Source organism: Sparus aurata, chromosome 12 (genome assembly GCF_900880675.1).
Source record: "Sparus aurata chromosome 12, fSpaAur1.1, whole genome shotgun sequence".
Taxonomy (NCBI): domain Eukaryota; kingdom Metazoa; phylum Chordata; class Actinopteri; order Spariformes; family Sparidae; genus Sparus; species Sparus aurata.
Genome location: NC_044198.1, coordinates 29,213,400 through 29,233,163, shown reverse-complemented (window position 1 = coordinate 29,233,163; position 19,764 = coordinate 29,213,400). Strand labels below are relative to the sequence as shown.

General features: G+C 44.9%; 1 protein-coding gene across 1 annotated transcript in view; it reads left to right on the top strand.

Annotated features, from left to right (window-relative positions):
• The window catches only part of myo5b (myosin VB), a 32,533-nt gene extending 13,178 nt beyond the window's left edge, over positions 1–19,355 (top strand). The window contains 29 exon segments of the mRNA XM_030435775.1: positions 417–539; positions 1,075–1,158; positions 1,886–2,020; positions 2,103–2,200; positions 2,884–2,970; positions 3,881–3,992; positions 4,143–4,354; positions 4,626–4,752; positions 4,754–4,783; positions 4,909–5,148; positions 5,421–5,657; positions 5,749–5,842; positions 6,057–6,199; positions 6,788–6,907; positions 6,981–7,115; positions 7,219–7,284; positions 7,599–7,835; positions 8,538–8,629; positions 9,172–9,249; positions 9,974–10,172; positions 10,265–10,358; positions 10,433–10,576; positions 13,406–13,557; positions 13,639–13,728; positions 13,802–13,952; positions 15,461–15,755; positions 15,850–16,024; positions 16,108–16,188; positions 17,144–19,355. Coding sequence (XP_030291635.1) covers positions 417–539; positions 1,075–1,158; positions 1,886–2,020; positions 2,103–2,200; positions 2,884–2,970; positions 3,881–3,992; positions 4,143–4,354; positions 4,626–4,752; positions 4,754–4,783; positions 4,909–5,148; positions 5,421–5,657; positions 5,749–5,842; positions 6,057–6,199; positions 6,788–6,907; positions 6,981–7,115; positions 7,219–7,284; positions 7,599–7,835; positions 8,538–8,629; positions 9,172–9,249; positions 9,974–10,172; positions 10,265–10,358; positions 10,433–10,576; positions 13,406–13,557; positions 13,639–13,728; positions 13,802–13,952; positions 15,461–15,755; positions 15,850–16,024; positions 16,108–16,188; positions 17,144–17,296 — 3,984 coding nt within the window. The 3' untranslated portion in view covers positions 17,297–19,355.
• The last annotated feature ends 409 nt before the right edge of the window (positions 19,356–19,764 follow it).

Here is a 19,764-nt window from a genome sequence, read left to right as displayed (position 1 = left end):
AGTAACAGTGAGATAACCAGGTTCTGATCCGGCCCACACTAACATGTTGTCTTTACTCTGGGGGAGCAGGTGTGTGGGTCGGGTCGGGTCGGGTCGGGTCGTCTCTGCAGCTCTACAGGACTTCATTAGAAGATTATCTGTGATGTGAATGTCTTCAGTGGTTTTCTGATAAATCGTGAAGCTTTAATAAACATAAATCTGACAGGAATAAGTAAATAAAGTGCTGTTGTCTGGTACCAGAACCTCTCACATGGACTCAGCTGCTCTCAGCTCTGATCTGTGATCATTAATTCATCCTCTGCATCTGTGAAGTTATTGATGAGGATGTGGAGCATCTGTTGTTCCGAGCGCAGGTAGCCTCAATACAAGTTTAATCTCCTCCTCCACTTCTTACATAATCTGCTTCCTTGTTTCAGGTGCCAAAGGGAACGGATCAGAACTGGGCTCAGAAGCTCTACAAGCAGCACTCGAGCAGCGCTCACTTCCAGAAACCTCGAATGTCCAACGTCTCCTTCATCATCATTCACTTCGCCGACAAGGTGAGCCGAGGATCCGACCCGTTAACATCCACACACACGAAACCGCAGCACACAGCTGAGAACCAGGACAGACCGTCCTCAGGCTGCCGGTCCAGCACAGAGTCCTGGACCAGCACAGAGTCCTGGACCAGCACAGAGTCCTGGACCAGTACAGAGTCCTGGACCAGCACAGAGTCCTGGACTAGTACAGAGTCCTGGACCAGCACAGAGTCCTGGACTAGTACAGAGTCCTGGACCAGTACAGAGTCCTGGACCAGCACAGAGTCCTGGACTAGTACAGAGTCCTGGACCAGCACAGAGTCCTGGACCAGCACAGAGTCCCAGCTGACCCGCTTAGAATTATACATTATAATATACATTTTAATTATAATGTATAATTCTAAGTCAGGACAGCTGAGTGTGAAACAGGAAACAGGACGTCTGACTGTGATGAAGCCTGGTGATGTCACATCTCTGTTGTGATGTCACATCTCTGTTGTGATGTCACGTGTTGTGTTTAATGAATGAGCTGATGATGTCACTGGCGGGTCCACAGGTGGAGTATCAGTGTGAAGGCTTCCTGGAGAAGAACCGAGACACCGTCTACGAGGAGCAGATCAACATCCTGAAAGCCAGCCAGGTAAGAACCACAGAACCAGAACCACAGAACCACAGAACCACAGAACCTAAACCATAGGAACTAGAGTCAGAGGAACCAAAACAATAGAAACCAGAACCAGAGGAACAGAACCAAAGAACCAGAACCACAGCTCCAAACATCTGACTCAGTTTTTAAACTTTTATATATATTTTTTTATATATATATATATATATATATATATATATATATATATATATAATATTCAAGCTTCTCCTGAATCAATTAGAGGTGAGGACTGTTGGACCGGACTGTTCTGGTCTGTTCTGGTCTGTTCCGGTCTGGGTCAGTCCCTGGTCTCACGTTGATGTGCCTCCCTGCGTTGTGAGACCTTCTTCTTCCTCTGCAGTCGGACATGAACCCAGTCAGGCGTGCTGTCTGACGGAGGGTTAATGGACCAACTGGGACGAGGCTTTTGTCCGTGTTCAGTGGTGTGAGGCGGTCCGAGGTCAGAGGTCACGTGGTGAAAGCCCGTGTGAACCCACAGCTTCACTGTGACAAACGGTTCAGTGTGTCGGCATCAAACCGTTTCTAGAGTTTCTGAGGACCCGGATGTTGTAGAGCTCTGTGAGTCTGTGGTGGTTCTGAAGCTGTTGGCTGTGTTCTACAGTACTGGACTGTTGTGTGTCTGTGGTTCTGAATGTAGATGTGATTATCATGTGATCGATGAGGTCAAACTGAGTCAACATGGCCGCCTGTTTCCTCGCAGTTCCAGCTGGTGGCAGATCTGTTTAACGACAAAGACGGCGTCCCGTCCTCGAAGTCGTCCAGAGTGAACGTGCGAGCGGCCAAGCCGACTCCCAAAACTCCCAACAGAGAGCACAGGAAGACGGTGGGACACCAGGTGAGCTGCACGCCGCCGCCGCCGCCGCAGGACTCTGAGTGTCCACGCTCGGGCTGATCACGTGTTCCTCTTCCTGTTTCAGTTCCGCTCTTCTCTTCATCTGCTCATGGAGACTCTGAACGCCACCACGCCTCATTATGTCCGCTGCATCAAACCCAACGATGTCAAGGAGGCCTTCTCGTGAGTCCACCTCGCCTCCTCCGCAGCACCTGACACTGACGCCTCTGTTAGGGGTCAATACAGATTATTAGTCATCCAGGTGATCAATAACAGATCACCAGAACATTGACAGTAAAGATCTCAGTCTCAAAGTTGAGTATAATGAATGATGTAACCGACTACACTCCCCTCAGGTTCTGTTCAGATGTGCAGGTTCCTGCTGCGGTGTGTTCAGGTTCTCAGTTACTTAGCAACTTTAGTTACAGTTACTTTGTTATGCAGATTATTCAGCGCTGATCAGCTGTTACTGATGACATCACAGAGAGGACGCTGCCAAAGACTGCTGCTTTTTAAATGAATGTATTTCTCTTTTATCAGTAGAATATTACGTCCATGTGACGCAGACTCTCTGCAGATAAACAGTGACATGTTTTCACTCCTGCTGCTAAATGAAATGAGGCTCAGTCACATGTTTCCCATCAGTGAGCTGCTCACAGTCACAGTCAGAGACACAGTCAGAGACAGACGGTCAGAGACAGACGGTCAGTGTGAGACAGACAGACAGTGTTGAGTGTGCGATGCCACAGCAGCAGCAGCAGCAGCAGCAGCAGAAGAAGAAGAAGAAGAGGTAGCAGACTCAGTGAGGAGCTGAACTTTGTTCTGAACATGATGAAGATGATCTGACGTGTGTTCTGTCCCTGCAGGTTCGACTCCAGCCGAGCGGTGCAGCAGCTCCGAGCCTGCGGAGTCCTGGAGACCATCCGGATCAGTGCCGCTGGGTACCCGTCCAGGTGAGTCCTCCTCCTCTTCCTTTACTCTGAGCGCTGTTCTCAGGTCAGCTCATTTCCCCGTCTGCTGGCTGAGTGCCTGAAGCTGTTTGTTCAGAGAGGCGGTGACGTTTCTCCTCGAGGCCCGACAGGCGACAGAGAGTCTCTCCTCCGTGAAATCTAATAATGTGAGTCGGTGTGACTGCAGACAGCAGAGAGAAGTTCTGTCAGAAACAAACCTGCGCTGTGAGCAGGAGACAGACATTTAACTCTGTGATGTTTGAATGTGTCTGTAAAGGTGAAGACAGGACAGGAAGTCAGGCGGTGAGCTCGCTGCTGACCTCTGCTGGTGTTGTAGACAGCTCCTCGTCAGTGTCGTGATTTCAGCTGGTTCAGAAATCACTGAACTCGAGCTGACTGTCTGTTTTCACTCCGTCTGCAGATGTTTTCTTGTTTATTTGATTAATTCTCTCCCTTTCTTGTTTCTGTTGACAAAGACAATATTCTGACTGTATAGACGAGACAAAACAAATCTGAATATTCAGCTAATATTTCCGTTTACATGCAGCAGTTGATACTCAGACTGACGCACATCCTTTTAAAGCCGTGTGGAGGGAGTGAGCTTCTGTTCTGTGCAGCTTCTTCACCTCCTCTGTCGTCTGACGTCAACACAGAACCAGAACCTGTGAACAGGAGGAGGCTGTGTGTCGCAGCCGAGGCTCGTATGAGCTGAGCTCATGTTCATGTCAGAGACAGAAACAACAATAGTACCAACAGTACTGATTAGGAATATCTGACCAGAACCTGCTGTTAGCTGGACCTGCAACAGATTCTGAATGTTGTAATATTAAGAATAATAGTAGAAAATGAGCATGAACATGTGAGTGTGACCTGGTGTACAAACTGCAGTCAAACGCTGTGGTGCTGTTTGCAGGTGGACGTACCCAGATTTCTTCAGCAGGTATCGAGTGTTGCTGAAGAAGTCGGACATGATGTCAGCAGACAAGAAGCAGGTGTGCAGAAACCTGCTGGAGACGCTGATCAAGGTGACAAAACTTTATTCACACAACTGCCAGAAAACAAAGCTTCTTGTGCTGTTTCATTCGTATGAAATAATCGAGTCACTCCAGATGTTTAGTTGGGAAAGACGACACGTGTTGATTCGACTCTTCATCAGTTGTCCTGTCGTGTCTCAGGAGCCGGACATGTACCAGTTCGGAAAGACAAAGATCTTCTTCCGGGCGGGTCAGGTGGCGTACCTGGAGAAGATCCGGGCCGATAAGTTCCGCTCGGCCTGCATCAAGATCCAGAAGACGGTTCGAGGTTGGCTGCAGAGAGTTCGATACCGAAAGATCCGGAAGTCTGCCATCACTCTGCAGAGATACGGCCGAGGATACCTGGCCCGCAGGTGAGTCAGGAAACACTCAGAACACAAGTCCTCAGATCAGAGACCTCCAGAATGATCTGCAGACGATCAGAGCAAAGAAGAGAAGCTCAAGTGAGAAACAACAAACAGGAAATGTGAAATATGAGCTTCAGAAACTGGCTGAGGTTCATCTGAATGATAAAACATCAGCATGTCATCAGCTGATTAATGTTTGCATGAACTCTGCGTCAGACAGCAGTGCAGACGTATCTCAGGTTTGGTGTTCGGTGTAACTCCTGCTGGTTCTCCTCAGATACGCTGAGTTCCTGCGTCTGAGCCGAGCCGCCCTCATCTGTCAGAAGCAGTACCGCATGGTGAGAGATCGACGGGCCTTTCTGAGAGTGAGACAGGCTGTGGTCACCATCCAGGCGCACACCAGAGGGAATGTTCACCCGCAGGATCTACTGGGAGGTACGTTACAACCTCGTCTCCCTGCCAGCAGACTCAGGCTGTCTGCTGAATGGACGAGTGAATTGGAGACAAAGTGTTTCTAATTTAAGTTGGAATGTTCCTGAATGCCTCCCTGTCTCCTGCAGTTCCTCATGCACCACAAGGCCATGATCATCCAGAAGAGCGTGCGCGGCTGGCTGCAGAGGAAGAAGTTCAGACGGGCGCGCGCCGCCGCCATCATCATCCAGTGTGCGTACAGACGCAGGCTCGCCAAGCGCCGGCTGCAGCAGCTGAAGATCGAAGCTCGCTCTGCCCAGCACCTGAAGAAGCTCAACACGGGCATGGAGAACAAGATCGTCCAGCTGCAGAGGAAGATGGACGACCAGGTACACACTCACCTCGAGTCCTGCCACATACTGCTGATGATAACACTGCAGCTCAGCTGTGTCAGCTTCATGTGTCGACTCAGTGTTCAACACAACTTCACTGTCAGCCTGAGAAACAACAACCGTCACATAACGACATTAATAACAGCAACACATAATACTAACATTCTTAATAATCACAGTCATAACAACAGTACCAGTTCACAATGACATCACTTACCTTGATACTGCCGACAGTAATAACACTGAACATGCTTGGTGTCTGCGCTCAGTCCAAAGAGTTGAAGTCTCAGAACGAGCAGCTGCAGCAGGTGAACGTCACTCTGGGCTCGGAGGTGAACAAGCTGCAGAAGCAGCTGGAGCAGGCCCGCGGGCAGCAGGCTGGAGGAGGCCAGCTGACGTCTCTGCAGGAGGAGCTGGAGAGGCTGAGAGAGGAGCTGCAGGAGGCGGAGGCCCGCAACAAGAAGCTGGAGGAGGAGCACGGCACGGAGAAACAGTCGCTGCAGCAGGTGAGAGCGGAGGAGACGGCAGCAGGATCAATCTGTTCTGTCTCACTGTGAAACATGAAGCTGACGTCTTCCTGTGTGTGTCTGAGCTCAGAGGGTGGACGAGCTGCAGAGGGAAAACTCCCTGCTGAAGACGGAGAAGGAGGAGATGAACCAGATCATTGTTCAGCTCTCAAAGAGCTCTGAAGGTGAGGCTGACTCACCTGTCCACACAGGAAGCACATTTCTTCTTCACTGGTCTATAAGAAAGTAGTGTCACAGGTTCCAGAGTGACGGAGGCTCAGTCATCATTCCAATCTGAAGAGAGGAAATCTTCTGTTGTCAACACGACTCAGCTCATTAACCTGTGTGTGTGTGTGTGTGTGTGTGTGTGTGTGTGTGTGTGTGTGTGTGTGTCAGTAGACGGCAGCAGTGTGTCTCAGAAGGAGGCGACTCTGCAGAAGGAGTTGGATCAGGAGAGGCAGCGGTACCAGAATCTGCTTAAAGAGTTCTCCAGACTGGAGCAGAGATACGACAACCTGAAGGAGGAGGTGTCCCTGAACAAGGTGAGACACACACACACACACACACACACACACACACACTCACACACAGGTGGGGGGGATTACACCTGTGCAGCTCTAAGTACAGGTGATGATTTCCTCATTTGTGATCTGCAACATTTGTGGTTTGTGAGAGAAATTACAAACTGTGTGATGAACCAGTAACACAACAGCACCAGACTCCATTAACAAATGTGGTGATTTTAAGAGTTGTTGAGTTGAAACAAACTTTATAAACATCATGAAACTGTGTGTGTGACAGATTGTAACTGATTGTGTCCTTGTTGTAAATTCAGCATTAAATCTTTCAGCTGAAGTTGTTTGTCTCCTTGTAAAAAGTGTCAGTTTGTGGCAGCATGTCTGTACCAGCCTGTCTGCTTCTGTGTCTAAAGTGCTAAAGTCTTACCTGCCAACATTGATCAGCTGTTTGAACACACTGTTTACACTGATTTCACCATTTACACTCCATTTATGAAAGAAGAAACATGTTATTGATCTAAACATGTCACATGTTACAAAGACACTAAACAGGAACAATGTAAGCTACTTTAGCACATATGAAGTAACTCTGTTCCTCCCATGATCCTCCAGTTCCACCCCGGCCACAGGAGGAACCCGTCCAACGTGAGCAGCCTGGAGTCGGACTCTAACTACCCGTCCATCTCCACCTCAGAGGTGGGAGACACCGAGGACTCCATCCAGCTGGTGGAGGTGAGTGTGAGTGAGTGGATGGTGGCGGGGTCAGCCGGTTGAAGCTGGCGAGCTAACAGTTTGCTGTGTGCAGGAGATGGGAGTGGAGAAGGCTGCGATGGACATCAGTCTGTTCATGAAGCTGCAGAAGAGAGTGCGAGAGCTGGAGACGGAGAGGAAGAGGCTGCAGGCCAGCGTGGACAAGATGGAGGAGCTCGCCAAGCGCAAGGTGACAGTCGTCAATCAGTATTCATCAGAACTGGTCTCATGATCTCTAATGATGCATCCAGCAGAGGATCAGTGCTGTCAATCACATGTGCTCTTCTTTAAAGGGCTCTGAGTCGAGGAGTCCCACCTCTGAGACGGAGACTGCAGATCTGGCCTACGACAGCCTGAAGGTTCGCTTCACTTTCCTTCACACACATCAGCTCCTCAGCACTGAAGCCAGGCTGAGACAGGCTGCAGGAGAAGTCCCCCAAAGACTTTCCCACTGTTTGACATTGTGGTCAAAGCTAACTGAAGCTCATGTTATTGATAATCAAAGACTTAAAGGTAGAATCAGTAGGATTCATCTCAGCTGTTTGATCTGGTTCTGCTTTGATATTCTGTCTGAACTGAACTCATGACTGAAACAACACCTCTGTTGATTTGTCACATTCAAACAGACAAATCTTTAGTTTCATGTGGATCTTATCTGGATCTTGTTCTGCAGAGACAGGAGCTGGAAACAGAGAACAAGAAACTGAAGAACGACCTGAACGAGCTGAGGAAGACGATCTCTGAGCGCGCGTCTCAGAACAATTCGTCCAATGAGCTGCAGGACGGCTACAACCTGCTGCTCAGCCAGCTGAAAGCAGCCAATGAGGAGCTGGATGCTCGTAAGGAGGAAGTCCTGATTCTGAGGACGCAGATCGTCAGCACCGCTGAGCAACAGAAGAACAATCACATCGTGAGTTTAAACACTGTGATTGTGTCGCCTGAGTGCTCAATCAGTTATATTCATGACTCACGTCTGGTACACTTAACTTTCTTTAACATTACATTTCATAACATTTCTTCACTTTCTGAGCATCAGAACATTCTCAGATTACTGACAGTGTTGCAGCATCAGAGCAGATTGTTGGTGGAGTTCTGAGGCGCTGCAGAACTTTAAAGAACAGAATCATAGAAGTGATCCACAGATCTGAACCCTGAGGTGCTCCACAGTCACGTGTTACAGACAGGGCTACTCACCCTTTCATGAGTAATGGATTACTTGCAACAGACAGTTCAGCCAGCGGACACTTCATGGTTTACTCCAGCTCTGAGTCGAGGCTCCGTGTGGCAGCTGGTGTCAGAGCGCCACCTGGTGGTGTTCAGAGGATGATGCACTGATGGAGTTCAGTTTGTGTTGTAAATAAGATATTCAGATTTGTATTTTTATTGAATCTATGTGGAGGCGCCTGCAGCCAGCTGATGCTGACGCAGCTCAGTTTAGATGCAGGCGTCAGTGAACTGGCAGTGACTGGAACACCTTGACGAGTGTCCGTTCATAAAGAGTTAACTCACAACGTTTCCATTAAAGACGCTCTCGGTGCGTTCAGGTTCAGGTGGGGATGTTTCTGTGACTGTGAACTCGTGCTGACATTCAGTCTTCTGTGTGTCTGAGCAGGAGAGCGAAAATGTTCCTGAGCTGAACAGCAAAGAGCCCATCGACAAAGAGGAGGCGGCCAAAGCTTATCACGGACTGACCGAGTCCAAAAAGTAAGTGACTCCATCACCCACCGCGTTTAAAGAGACAGTACGTGTACTCAGTCCCGGATCAGTTTTAATCATCGTGTCACAGTTTTGTGTCTCGTGTTTTTCCTGCTTGCTTCTGTTTCTGCAGCTTTAACTCTGCTGTGACACTGACAGACAAACACTCTTTGTTTTCATGAATGAACAAACTGACCTTAGAGGACTGCACGTACTGTATCACTGTTTAAATGTGGCGGACCCTGCCACCTTTCCAGCTTCAAGCAGTGGAGAACAGCTTGTTTGTTCACTGATGGACACAGCTTGTATTATTACCTCATTAATATTGTAAATACAAAAATTTCTGGCTTCAAATTTCTTCTCCAAAACTACAGACTGCTCCTTTAAAGTGGAGCCATGTTTCTGGTTGATTTTGTGTTTTTGTGTCTTCAGCTTCTGTCTGTTTCTGATCTGCAGTCTGCCTCACATTCTGCTCTGCTTTTTTCCCTCTTCCTCTCCTCCTCCTCTTCTTCCTCTTCCTCTTCCTCTCTGTGCGTCCTGCTGGACTCCAGCACACAACAGGACTGGTGTCATTTGAATGAAGATGGAGAGCTGGGTTTGGCTTATCAGGGCCTGAAACAAGTGGCCAGGTCTCTGTGTGTTTGCTTCTCATTGTTCTGCTCACTTTCTTTACTTACTCTCCTTTATCTAACACATCAGCTCACCCTTTAACTCGCTGCACCGGCCCACAGAGTGTGAAATACAGGAGCCTCTGAGGGTCACTAAACCTCAAAATCAATTTTTAAAAAACTGAAGCTCGTTATTCTCAGTTTTGTGTGTGAACAGATTCTGCTGCAGCTGCAGAATATCTCAGTCTTCAACCAGCAACATGTTGGTACGTCTGTTAATACAGTCTGACTTCCTGTCTGCGGTCCATTGGTTCCTCCTGAAGACGCAAATCTTTATAAAATCCTCACGGATAAACACAGGAGCAGTTTGTGACATATGGCCAGAAGTTTAGTTAATCTACCGAGTGTGAAGAAACAACAGTGTTGATGTCAAACACGTCTCTGATCTGTGTCTGCTGAAGTTAGCATGCTAACCAGCTAGCCCTGCCCTGCTGGGAAAACCAGCATAGACCTGCACCAAAACACAACATATGCTGGTCTTGCTGGTGACCGGTCACTATTTAGCTAGTTAGTGACAGAGACATGCCACAGGTCCAGTACCTGTGCAGGACTCTGGTTGAGACCTCAGAGGGTATTTCACACACTGGTTGTTCAGTGATGCCACCTTCAAATAAAGTGTTAATACAGCACACAGCTCATTGTGAGGACATGAGATCAGCCTGTGTTTACACTCCTCTCCTGTCAGGCTGCTGGAGGCTCAGCTGCAGACTCAGTCCAGGCAGCACAAAGATGAACTGGAGGCTCTGCACACTCAGATCGAGCTGCTGAGAGACGACATCGAGAAGAAGCAGGAGATCCTCAACTACATGTCGTCTCTGTCTCCGGAGGCGAAGGTGGAGTACAGCGTCCAGCAGGAGATCACACGGCTCACCAACGACAACCTGGTGAGAGAATCACCTGCTGCCGCCGCACTGAACACACGGACGCCAGAACCACGTCAGGTCCACCATGATGCTTTGATTTTCTCTGTTTGCAGGACCTCAAGGAGCTGGTGGAGAAACTGGAGAAGAACGAGAGGAAGCTGAAGAAGCAGCTCCGGATCTACATGAAGAAAGTGCAGGAGTTAGAAGGTAGCAGCAGCTGTCCACATCTGCAGCATAGCTCTGTGGTGATAGCAGTGCTGAACTTCTCTGTCTCTCTGCAGCTTCTATGGCGGCAGCTCAGTCCAGCAGGTCCAAACCGGAGCTGATCCGGCAGGTCACAGTCCAGAGGAAAGAGAAAGACTTCGAGGGAATGCTGGAGTACAACAAGGAGGACGAAGCCCTGCTGCTCAAAGCTCTGATCACAGGTCAGTTTCACCGTCACCGGCTGTCATTCAGACCACAGTGTGACGAAGCTCCTTCAGCGTGAACAAGGTCCGTTAGTAACACTGAGATTTAACACAGGCTGAGTGTTAATCAGGTACAATCAGTACAGTAAAGAACAATACATCACAGTAGAACACAGTAAAGTACAATACATCACAGTAGAACACAGTAGAACACAGTGTAGAACGGTAGAACACAGTGAAGTTCAGTAGAACTCAGTAAAGAACAGTAGAACACAGTAAAGAACAGTAGAACACAGTAAAGAACAGTAGAACACAGTGAAGAACAGTAGAACTCAGTAAAGAACAGTAGAACACAGTAAAGAACAGTAAAGAACAGTAGAACACAGTGAAGAACAGTAGAACACAGTGAAGAACAGTAGAACACAGTGGAGAACAGTAGAACACAGTAAAGAACAGTAGAACACAGTGAAGAACAGTAGAACATAGTAAAGAACAGTAGAACAGTAAAAAACAGTAAAGAACAGTAGAACACAGTAAAGAACAGTAGAACACAGTGGAGAACAGTAGAACACAGTAAAGAACAGTAGAACACAGTGGAGAACAGTAGAACACAGTAAAGAACAGTAGAACACAGTAAAGAACAGTAGAACACAGTGAAGAACAGTAGAACTCAGTAAAGAACAGTAGAACACAGTAAAGAACAGTAGAACACAGTAAAGAACAGTAGAACACAGTGAAGAACAGTAGAACATAGTAAAGAACAGTAAAGAACAGTAGAACATAGTAAAGAACAGTAAAGAACAGTAGAACACAGTAAAGAACAGTAGAACTCAGTAAAGAACAGTAGAACACAGTAAAGAACAGTAAAGAACAGTAGAACACAGTGAAGAACAGTAGAACACAGTGAAGAACAGTAGAACTCAGTGAAGAACAGTAGAACTCAGTGAAGAACAGTAGAACACAGTGAAGAACAGTAGAACTCAGTAAAGAACAGTAGAACACAGTAAAGAACAGTAGAACACAGTAAAGAACAGTAGAACACAGTAAAGAACAGTAAAGAACAGTAGAACACAGTAAAGAACAGTAGAACTCAGTAAAGAACAGTAAAGAACAGTAGAACACAGTAAAGAACAGTAGAACACAGTGAAGAACAGTAGAACTCAGTAAAGAACAGTAGAACACAGTAAAGAACAGTAGAACACAGTAAAGAACAGTAGAACTCAGTAAAGAACAGTAAAGAACAGTAGAACACAGTAAAGAACAGTAAAGAACAGTAGAACACAGTAAAGAACAGTAAAGAACAGTAGAACACAGCAAAGAACAGTAAAGAACAGTAGAACACAGTAAAGAACAGTAGAACACAGTAAAGAACAGTAGAACTCAGTAAAGAACAGTAAAGACCAGTAGAACACAGTAAAGAACAGTAGAACACAGTGAAGAACAGTAGAACTCAGTAAAGAACAGTAGAACACAGTAAAGAACAGTAGAACACAGTAAAGAACAGTAGAACACAGTGGAGAACAGTAGAACACAGTAAAGAACAGTAGAACACAGTGGAGAACAGTAGAACACAGTAAAGAACAGTAGAACACAGTAAAGAACAGTAGAACACAGTGAAGAACAGTAGAACTCAGTAAAGAACAGTAGAACACAGTAAAGAACAGTAGAACACAGTAAAGAACAGTAGAACACAGTGAAGAACAGTAGAACATAGTAAAGAACAGTAAAGAACAGTAGAACACAGTAAAGAACAGTAGAACTCAGTAAAGAACAGTAAAGAACAGTAGAACACAGTAAAGAACAGTAAAGAACAGTAGAACACAGTAAAGAACAGTAGAACACAGTGAAGAACAGTAGAACTCAATAAAGAACAGTAGAACACAGTAAAGAACAGTAAAGAACAGTAGAAACACAGTAAGAACGTAAAGAACAGTAGAACACGTAAAGAACATAGAACACAGTGAAGAACAGTAGAACTCAGTGAAAGAACAGTAGAACTCAGTGAAGAACAGTAGAACACAGTAAAGAACAGTAGAACTCAGTAAAGAACATAAGAAAGTAGAATCAGTAAAGAACAGTAAGAACAGTAGAACACAGTAAAAGAACAGTAAAGAACAGTAGAACACAGTAAAGAAAAGCAGTAAGACAGTAGAAACACAAAGCAAAGAACAGTAAAGAACAGTAGAACACAGTAAAGAACAGTAGAACTCAGTAAAGAACAGTAAAGACCAGTAGAACACAGTAAAGAACAGTAGAACACAGTGAAGAACAGTAGAACTCAGTAAAGAACAGTAGAACACAGTAAAGAACAGTAGAACACAGTAAAGAACAGTAGAACACAGTAAAGAACAGTAAAGAACAGTAGAACACAGTAAAGAACAGTAAAGAACAGTAGAACTCAGTAAAGAACAGTAAAGAACAGTAGAACACAGTAAAGAACAGTAGAACACAGTGGAGAACAGTAGAACACAGTAAAGAACAGTAGAACACAGTGGAGAACAGTAGAACACAGTGGAGAACAGTAGAACTCAGTAAAGAACAGTAGAACTCAGTAAAGAACAGTAGAACACAGTAAAGAACAGTAGAACTCAGTAAAGAACAGTAGAACACAGTAAAGAACAGTAGAACTCAGTAAAGAACAGTAGAACACAGTGAAGAACAGTAGAACTCAGTAAAGAACAGTAGAACACAGTAAAGAACAGTAGAACTCAGTAAAGAACAGTAGAACACAGTGAAGAACAGTAGAACTCAGTAAAGAACAGTAGAACACAGTGAAGAACAGTAGAACTCAGTAAAGAACAGCACAGTGTTTGTTTGAAGCAGCTCTCGTGGCTCCGTGTGTTTCAGACATGAGGCCCAGCACAGTGTCCGCCACTGTTCCCTGTCTGCCTGCTTACATCCTCTTCATGTGCATCCGCCACGCCGACTACATCAACGACGACCAGAAGGTGGAGGCTCTGCTCACCTCCACCATCAACTCCATCAAGAAGGTCCTCAAGGTGAGCGTCCGCCACACGTCCACCTGTCTCATCATTAACACGCGTCCTCTTATTAAAGACACTTGTTCATGTCGTCTGCAGAAGAACAACGATGACTTTGAGATGACGTCCTTCTGGCTGGCCAACACCAGCCGCCTGCTGCACTGTCTGAAGCAGTACAGCGGAGACGAGGTGAGACTCACAGAGACGCACTTCAGTCTGTAGATGAGCACACACACAAACATGAACTCGTCTTCTCTTTCAGGCCTTCATGACGCAGAACACGAGCAAACAGAACGAACACTGTCTGAAGAACTTCGACCTGGCAGAGTACCGACAGGTGCTCAGTGACCTCTCCATCCAGATCTACCAGCAGCTCATCAAGGTGGCAGAGGGCATCATACAGCCAATGATCGGTGAGTTCACATTCCAGACGGTACGGGGCCAGAACCAGTCCGCCCAAAACACTTAAAGGGACAGTTCCCCCAAAGAGTGAATCTCACTCATCATTTCCTCTGAGGATATACAGTCAAGAGTCAGGAGTGTTGTAGTCCACAGATTTCTGGAAAACAGAGTTGCATCATTCTGCTGAACAGCTGAAGTCGCTGCAGACTTGATTTAAAGATGTTATTTACACCCTCAACATGCAGTCGAGCTCACTGACACTTTTATCTGAGCAGCTACAGTGAAGACTTCATTTAATAAAGGGTGAAATAACATCTTTAAAAACAAGTCCCCAGCTGCTTCTGTTGACCTGACGCTCTACCTGACCCGATCCAGAAGGATGATGTTTGTATCAAGTCATAGTAATCACAAAGTCGTGATGGAACTTGACGACAAAGACTACCCACAATGCCCTCCTCAGCCAATAGCAGGTCTCTTAAGATGATGTGTCACAGCTACATCACTTGTCATCATTAGCAGCACCCACAACATTAACCCTGCTGTTGTCTTTGGGTCAAACTGACCCTAAACTCTGTTTAACAGCAGAGAAAACGCCTTAAATTGTTTTTTCAACTTGAAATTTTGTCACTTTTCCTAAAGTGACCCAACATTAGAAAAAGGTAAATATTACCTTTATTCATATTTCCATGGAAGCTGTTCACCACCTGGGTACAAAGAACGTCTTTGGGTCATTTTTGACCCGGCAGTTAAAATCACAGTCACAGAGTTACAGACTACAGAACACACACACACACACACACACACACACACGGTGCTGATTGATCTCAGACAGAACTCAAACTTTCTCGTGCAGGTGTTCCGTCACCTTTCCACGATCACATACACAACTTTCAAAGATCAAAGTTCAAACAGTTTCACACAAACATTAAAGACGATGTTTACTAACACTTCTGTAAACGTGCTGCAGATGAAAGTGATGAATGAAATGATATTGCTTTATATGAGATCTTCAGTGAGAGTGGGTCATTCTGACCCAGAGGACGAGGGGCGTGTACAGAATAACAGGAGGGCACTCAGTGATGAATGTAATGCATATGATGCTTTTCCACTGATGGACAGTAGGAGGAGCTGATGGGCAAAGAAACACACCATCATAGTACGTTGCACATGACACAGTTATGTTGACAGCTTCATGATACGAATCATAAACACCCTGAAGAAGAATATCTGAACTATTTGAAGTGAAAACAATCTGTGGAATGTGATTCTATTGATTAGATACCTGATCCCTGAAGTTCTGTCAGCAGCAGCTCAGCTGACATGAGTAACGTAACAGCATCACAGTATTTTCTGTGAGCTGCAGACTGAAAACGGTACAAAGAGGTCAGAGATGACAGACACTGTTCAGTTAAACAATGTTCATGAGTGCGACCAGTATCACTCTACTATCTGAGGAGTCCTAAACTCAGACTAGCACGCAGCCCTGATCTGTCCTGATGCCTCCCCGTGTCGTCTCCAGTGTCGGCCATGTTGGAGAGTGAGAGCATCCCCAGCCTGGCGGGGGTCAAGCCGATGGGCTACAGGAACCGTTCGTCCAGCATGGACACCGACGCCGGCGGGCCCAGCAGCTACACTCTGGAGGCCCTGATCCGACAGCTGGGACAGTTCCACGGCATCATGGGGCAACATGGCCTGGACCCCGAGATCGCGGGTCAGGTGGTCCGACAGCTCTTCCACTGCATCAACGCCATCACCCTCAACAACCTGCTGCTGCGCAAAGACGTGTGCTCATGGAGCACCGGCATGCAGCTCAGGTACAAACACACCAACACACCGTCTGTTCACTATACACAGTGAGACATCATCACTGAAGACTGTGTGTGTGTGTGTGTGTGTGTGTGTGTGCAGGTACAACACCAGTCAGATGGAGGAGTGGCTCAGAGCGAACAACTTGTATCAGAGTAACGCTGCTGCCACCTTGGAGCCGATCATCCAGGCGGCTCAGCTGCTGCAGGTCAAGAAGAAGACGACTCAGGACGCCGAGGCCATCTGCTCACTGTGCACCAGCCTGACAACACAGCAGGTCAGCTCATCAACCACTCATATCAATTAGATATATCAGCTGATCTCTACCTGATATTGATCGGGTTCTTCCTTTTGTTTCAGATTGTAAAGATCTTGAACCTGTACACTCCTCTGAATGAGTTTGAAGAGAGAGTCACTGTGTCATTCATCAGGACCATTCAGGTGAGATTCAAACCTCCTGAGAGAACACATGAAACATGTTGTTGAACACATGAAACATGATGAACACATGAAACATGTTGTTGAACACATGAAACATGATGAACACATGAAACATGTTGTTGAACACATGAAACATGTTGTTGAACACATGAAACATGATGAACACATGAAACATGTTGTTGAACACATGAAACATGTTGTTGAACACATGAAACATGTTGTTGAACACATGAAACATGATGAACACATGAAACATGTTGTTGAACACATGAAACATGTTGTTGAACACATGAAACATGATGAACACATGAAATGTGTGAACACATGAAACATGTTGTTGAACACATGAAACATGTTGTTGAACACATGAAACATGTTGTTGAACACATGAAACATGTTGTTGAACACATGAAACATGATGAACACATGAAACTTCACTTCCTGATGACATCATCGTCTCTGATGTCCACCCAGAACAAACATCAGTGACCCTGCAGACAAGAGAAAAAGAATCACCCTGTTTTTTTTTCAGTATTAAAGTCAAAATCAAATCAAATCAGTTTTATTTATATAGCCCAAAATCACAATCACATTGCCTCAGTGGGCTTTACAATGTGTACAGTGAACAACATCCTCTGTCCTTAGACCCTCGATTCAAGCGAGGAAAATTTTCACATGTTGATGGAAAAAAAAAAACTTTTAACAGGGTAAAAAAAACAATGGAAGAAACCTCAGGAAGAGCCACAGAGGAGGATCCCTCTTCCAGGACGGACAGACATGCAATAGATGTTGCGTGTACAGAAAAGAGCGACAAATCACAGTTTACAAGTTACATTAACAGAAAGTAATCTATTACATCCAAATGTCCTGATTACATGGAAACAGCTACATACTAAAACAATCAGTTTTCATGAGTCACACATGTGTAACCCTCCATGTTCCCCTGTGTCTGCAGAGCTCTCTCCAGGACCGAAACGATCCTCCTCAGCTCCTCCTGGACACCAAACAGACGTTCCCCGTCCTCTTCCCGTACACGCCGTCTGCTCTCAGCCTGGAGACGCTGCACATCCCCGCCTCCCTCGACCTCGACTTCCTCATCAGAGTCTGATGATCTGAGAGGACGTGGCTTTAAATCCAGGACGAGCTGAGAACAGTCTGAGCAGACGGACAGAATCACATCCACCAGCCTGCTGCCAAAGTGTCTTTGTCTTCTTCTGTCACAGAAACTTTTTCCTAAATATATTCAGACACCTGAAGAGACGGCAGAGAGGATCAGATCCAGTCTGTTGCTCTCCTCCACTGTCTTCTTCTTCTTCTTTTCTATCTTGTTCTTTCCTTTCTCCAGCCCACACACAGCAAACATAATGTTACAGTAAGTCTGGATGGAGTGAAGACAGGCGAGCGGTCATGTGACAGACAGAAGTAAACAGGAAGTGTCCTGCAGGATGAAGACGGTCAGTGAGAAGTTTCAGTAAAGATGAGAAAGGACGGACAGGAACAACTACAGCTTAGTAGTTCTGACAAATAATGTTTAATGACCAACAAATAAAAGCCTTGACACATCTGTATGATGATATATGAATATTTATTAAGCCACACACAGTTTTTACAGTTGTTTTCTTTATAAGCTGTCAGTTAGCTGATGTAGCTTCCATCTGAAGACTCATCTACTCACTAATCAAATCAAATCAAGATTTGATTTGATCTGTGTTGAAGTTAGCATCAAACATGCAATGTCCAGTTACACCTCCAAAATTAATGCACCAAGCTAATTGGTTAGATTTAGGAAAAGATCAGAGATCACAGGTTCACCTGCAGCGTGTTCCTCAGAGAGTCTTCTGATCGACATCGTACAGGATTGAAACCGTGGTCAGCACCTATGAATGAACCCTGACCTCATCCTGACCTGGACTTTGTTTGTGTTTTGCTCTGTTCCATATCGCCCCCTGCTGGTGCTTCATACACACATGTACTTTTCATACCTAGGCGAGGCAAACGTCACTCTCATATTCTGCCCTCTTGTGCCGCTGCTTGTGCCCTGAATTTATTTCATTCTCAAAAAACATTTCTGGGATTCCTTGGAGTACCACAAATGTTTTTTGAGAATGAAACAAGTTCCTTCATAAACATTTAGTTCAGTCAGAATACTGCAGAATCTGGTACAAAATGCATAAACTGAAATGTGATTTAAAACAGCCATGTCTGTCCTATAACATTTTGTTATTCCTACGCTGCTGTGTTAATGTCAGTCTTAATAGTGGCACTTGGAGAGCCCAATATTTTCTTAGGTGGTACTTGATGTAAAACATTTGAGAAGCACTGACCTGTAGCGGATCTGTGGGTCTGCAACACTCTTTAATGTCAAACTGTTTTAATGACTCTAAAGTAATCAATACTTTTTGCTGCTCTCCTTATTTTGCCTTGAGGTCAGAGTGATTTGATCAGAATCTCGTGGATGTTCAGAGAAGTTTTTATAATGAAACTCTGCGGCTGTGTGATTTTCTTTTTACTTTCCTGTGTGCAATCATTTTACTGTCTCTTTTTCTACGGTTTCAGCTCATTTGGAACTTTTTCCTTGTGTGATTTGTACAACTGTGGATTGACACTAATAACTAATGATGCTAATTAATAAGTAGAACACTAAAATACACTGACAGGTGTTGTGCTGCAGCCGTATATACTGTACATACGGTACATAATCAGTGTCATTGTACTGGGTTTATTCCATGTGTCACTGTGGGATGATGGAAGTCACAATAATGATTGACACCTGTAGTGAACTCGTTATCAACACACTGGATCCTTTCTACAAAATGTAACTGTTATAAAGATGAAGAAGTTTGATTCTGAAGAACTTTACTGCACAATGGTTCATCATACAAATAAATGAAATACTAATAATATATTTTCATACGTTCAAAATGTCTCTGCATAAACATCCCTTGCAAAGAGTTTTCATGCTGCAGTGAACTTCTAAAGCTGATGTAAATGTTTAAAATGAATGGAGCACAAAGTCACTTCCTGTATTTCAAAGATGTAATTTTGAAAAATGAAGTAATTTTACTCATAAATACAAATGTTTGATAATTGTGCTGTTCTGATAATGACTCAGTGTCTCATCTGTGTCATGAGGAATAAATACTTTGTTTTTTCCATCAAAAGCAAAATTCTACAGTTTCAGTTTTCTGCAGTTGTCTAGTTACTAAACATCGTTATAGTAGTTACTACAGTAGTTACTATACATCACTCGAGTAGTTACTTTAATAGTTACTATACATCGCTACAGTAGTTACTTTAATAGTTACTATACATCGCTACAGTAGTTACCATAGTAGTTACTATACATCACTACAGTAGTTACCATAGTAGTTAATATACATCACTACAGTAGTTATTATAGTAGTTACTATACATCACTACAGTAGTTACTATACATTACTACAGTAGTTATTATAGTAGTTACTATACATCACTACAGTAGTTACTATACATTACTACAGTAGTTATTATAGTAGTTACTATACATCACTACAGTAGTTATTATAGTAGTTACTATACATCACTACAGTAGTTACT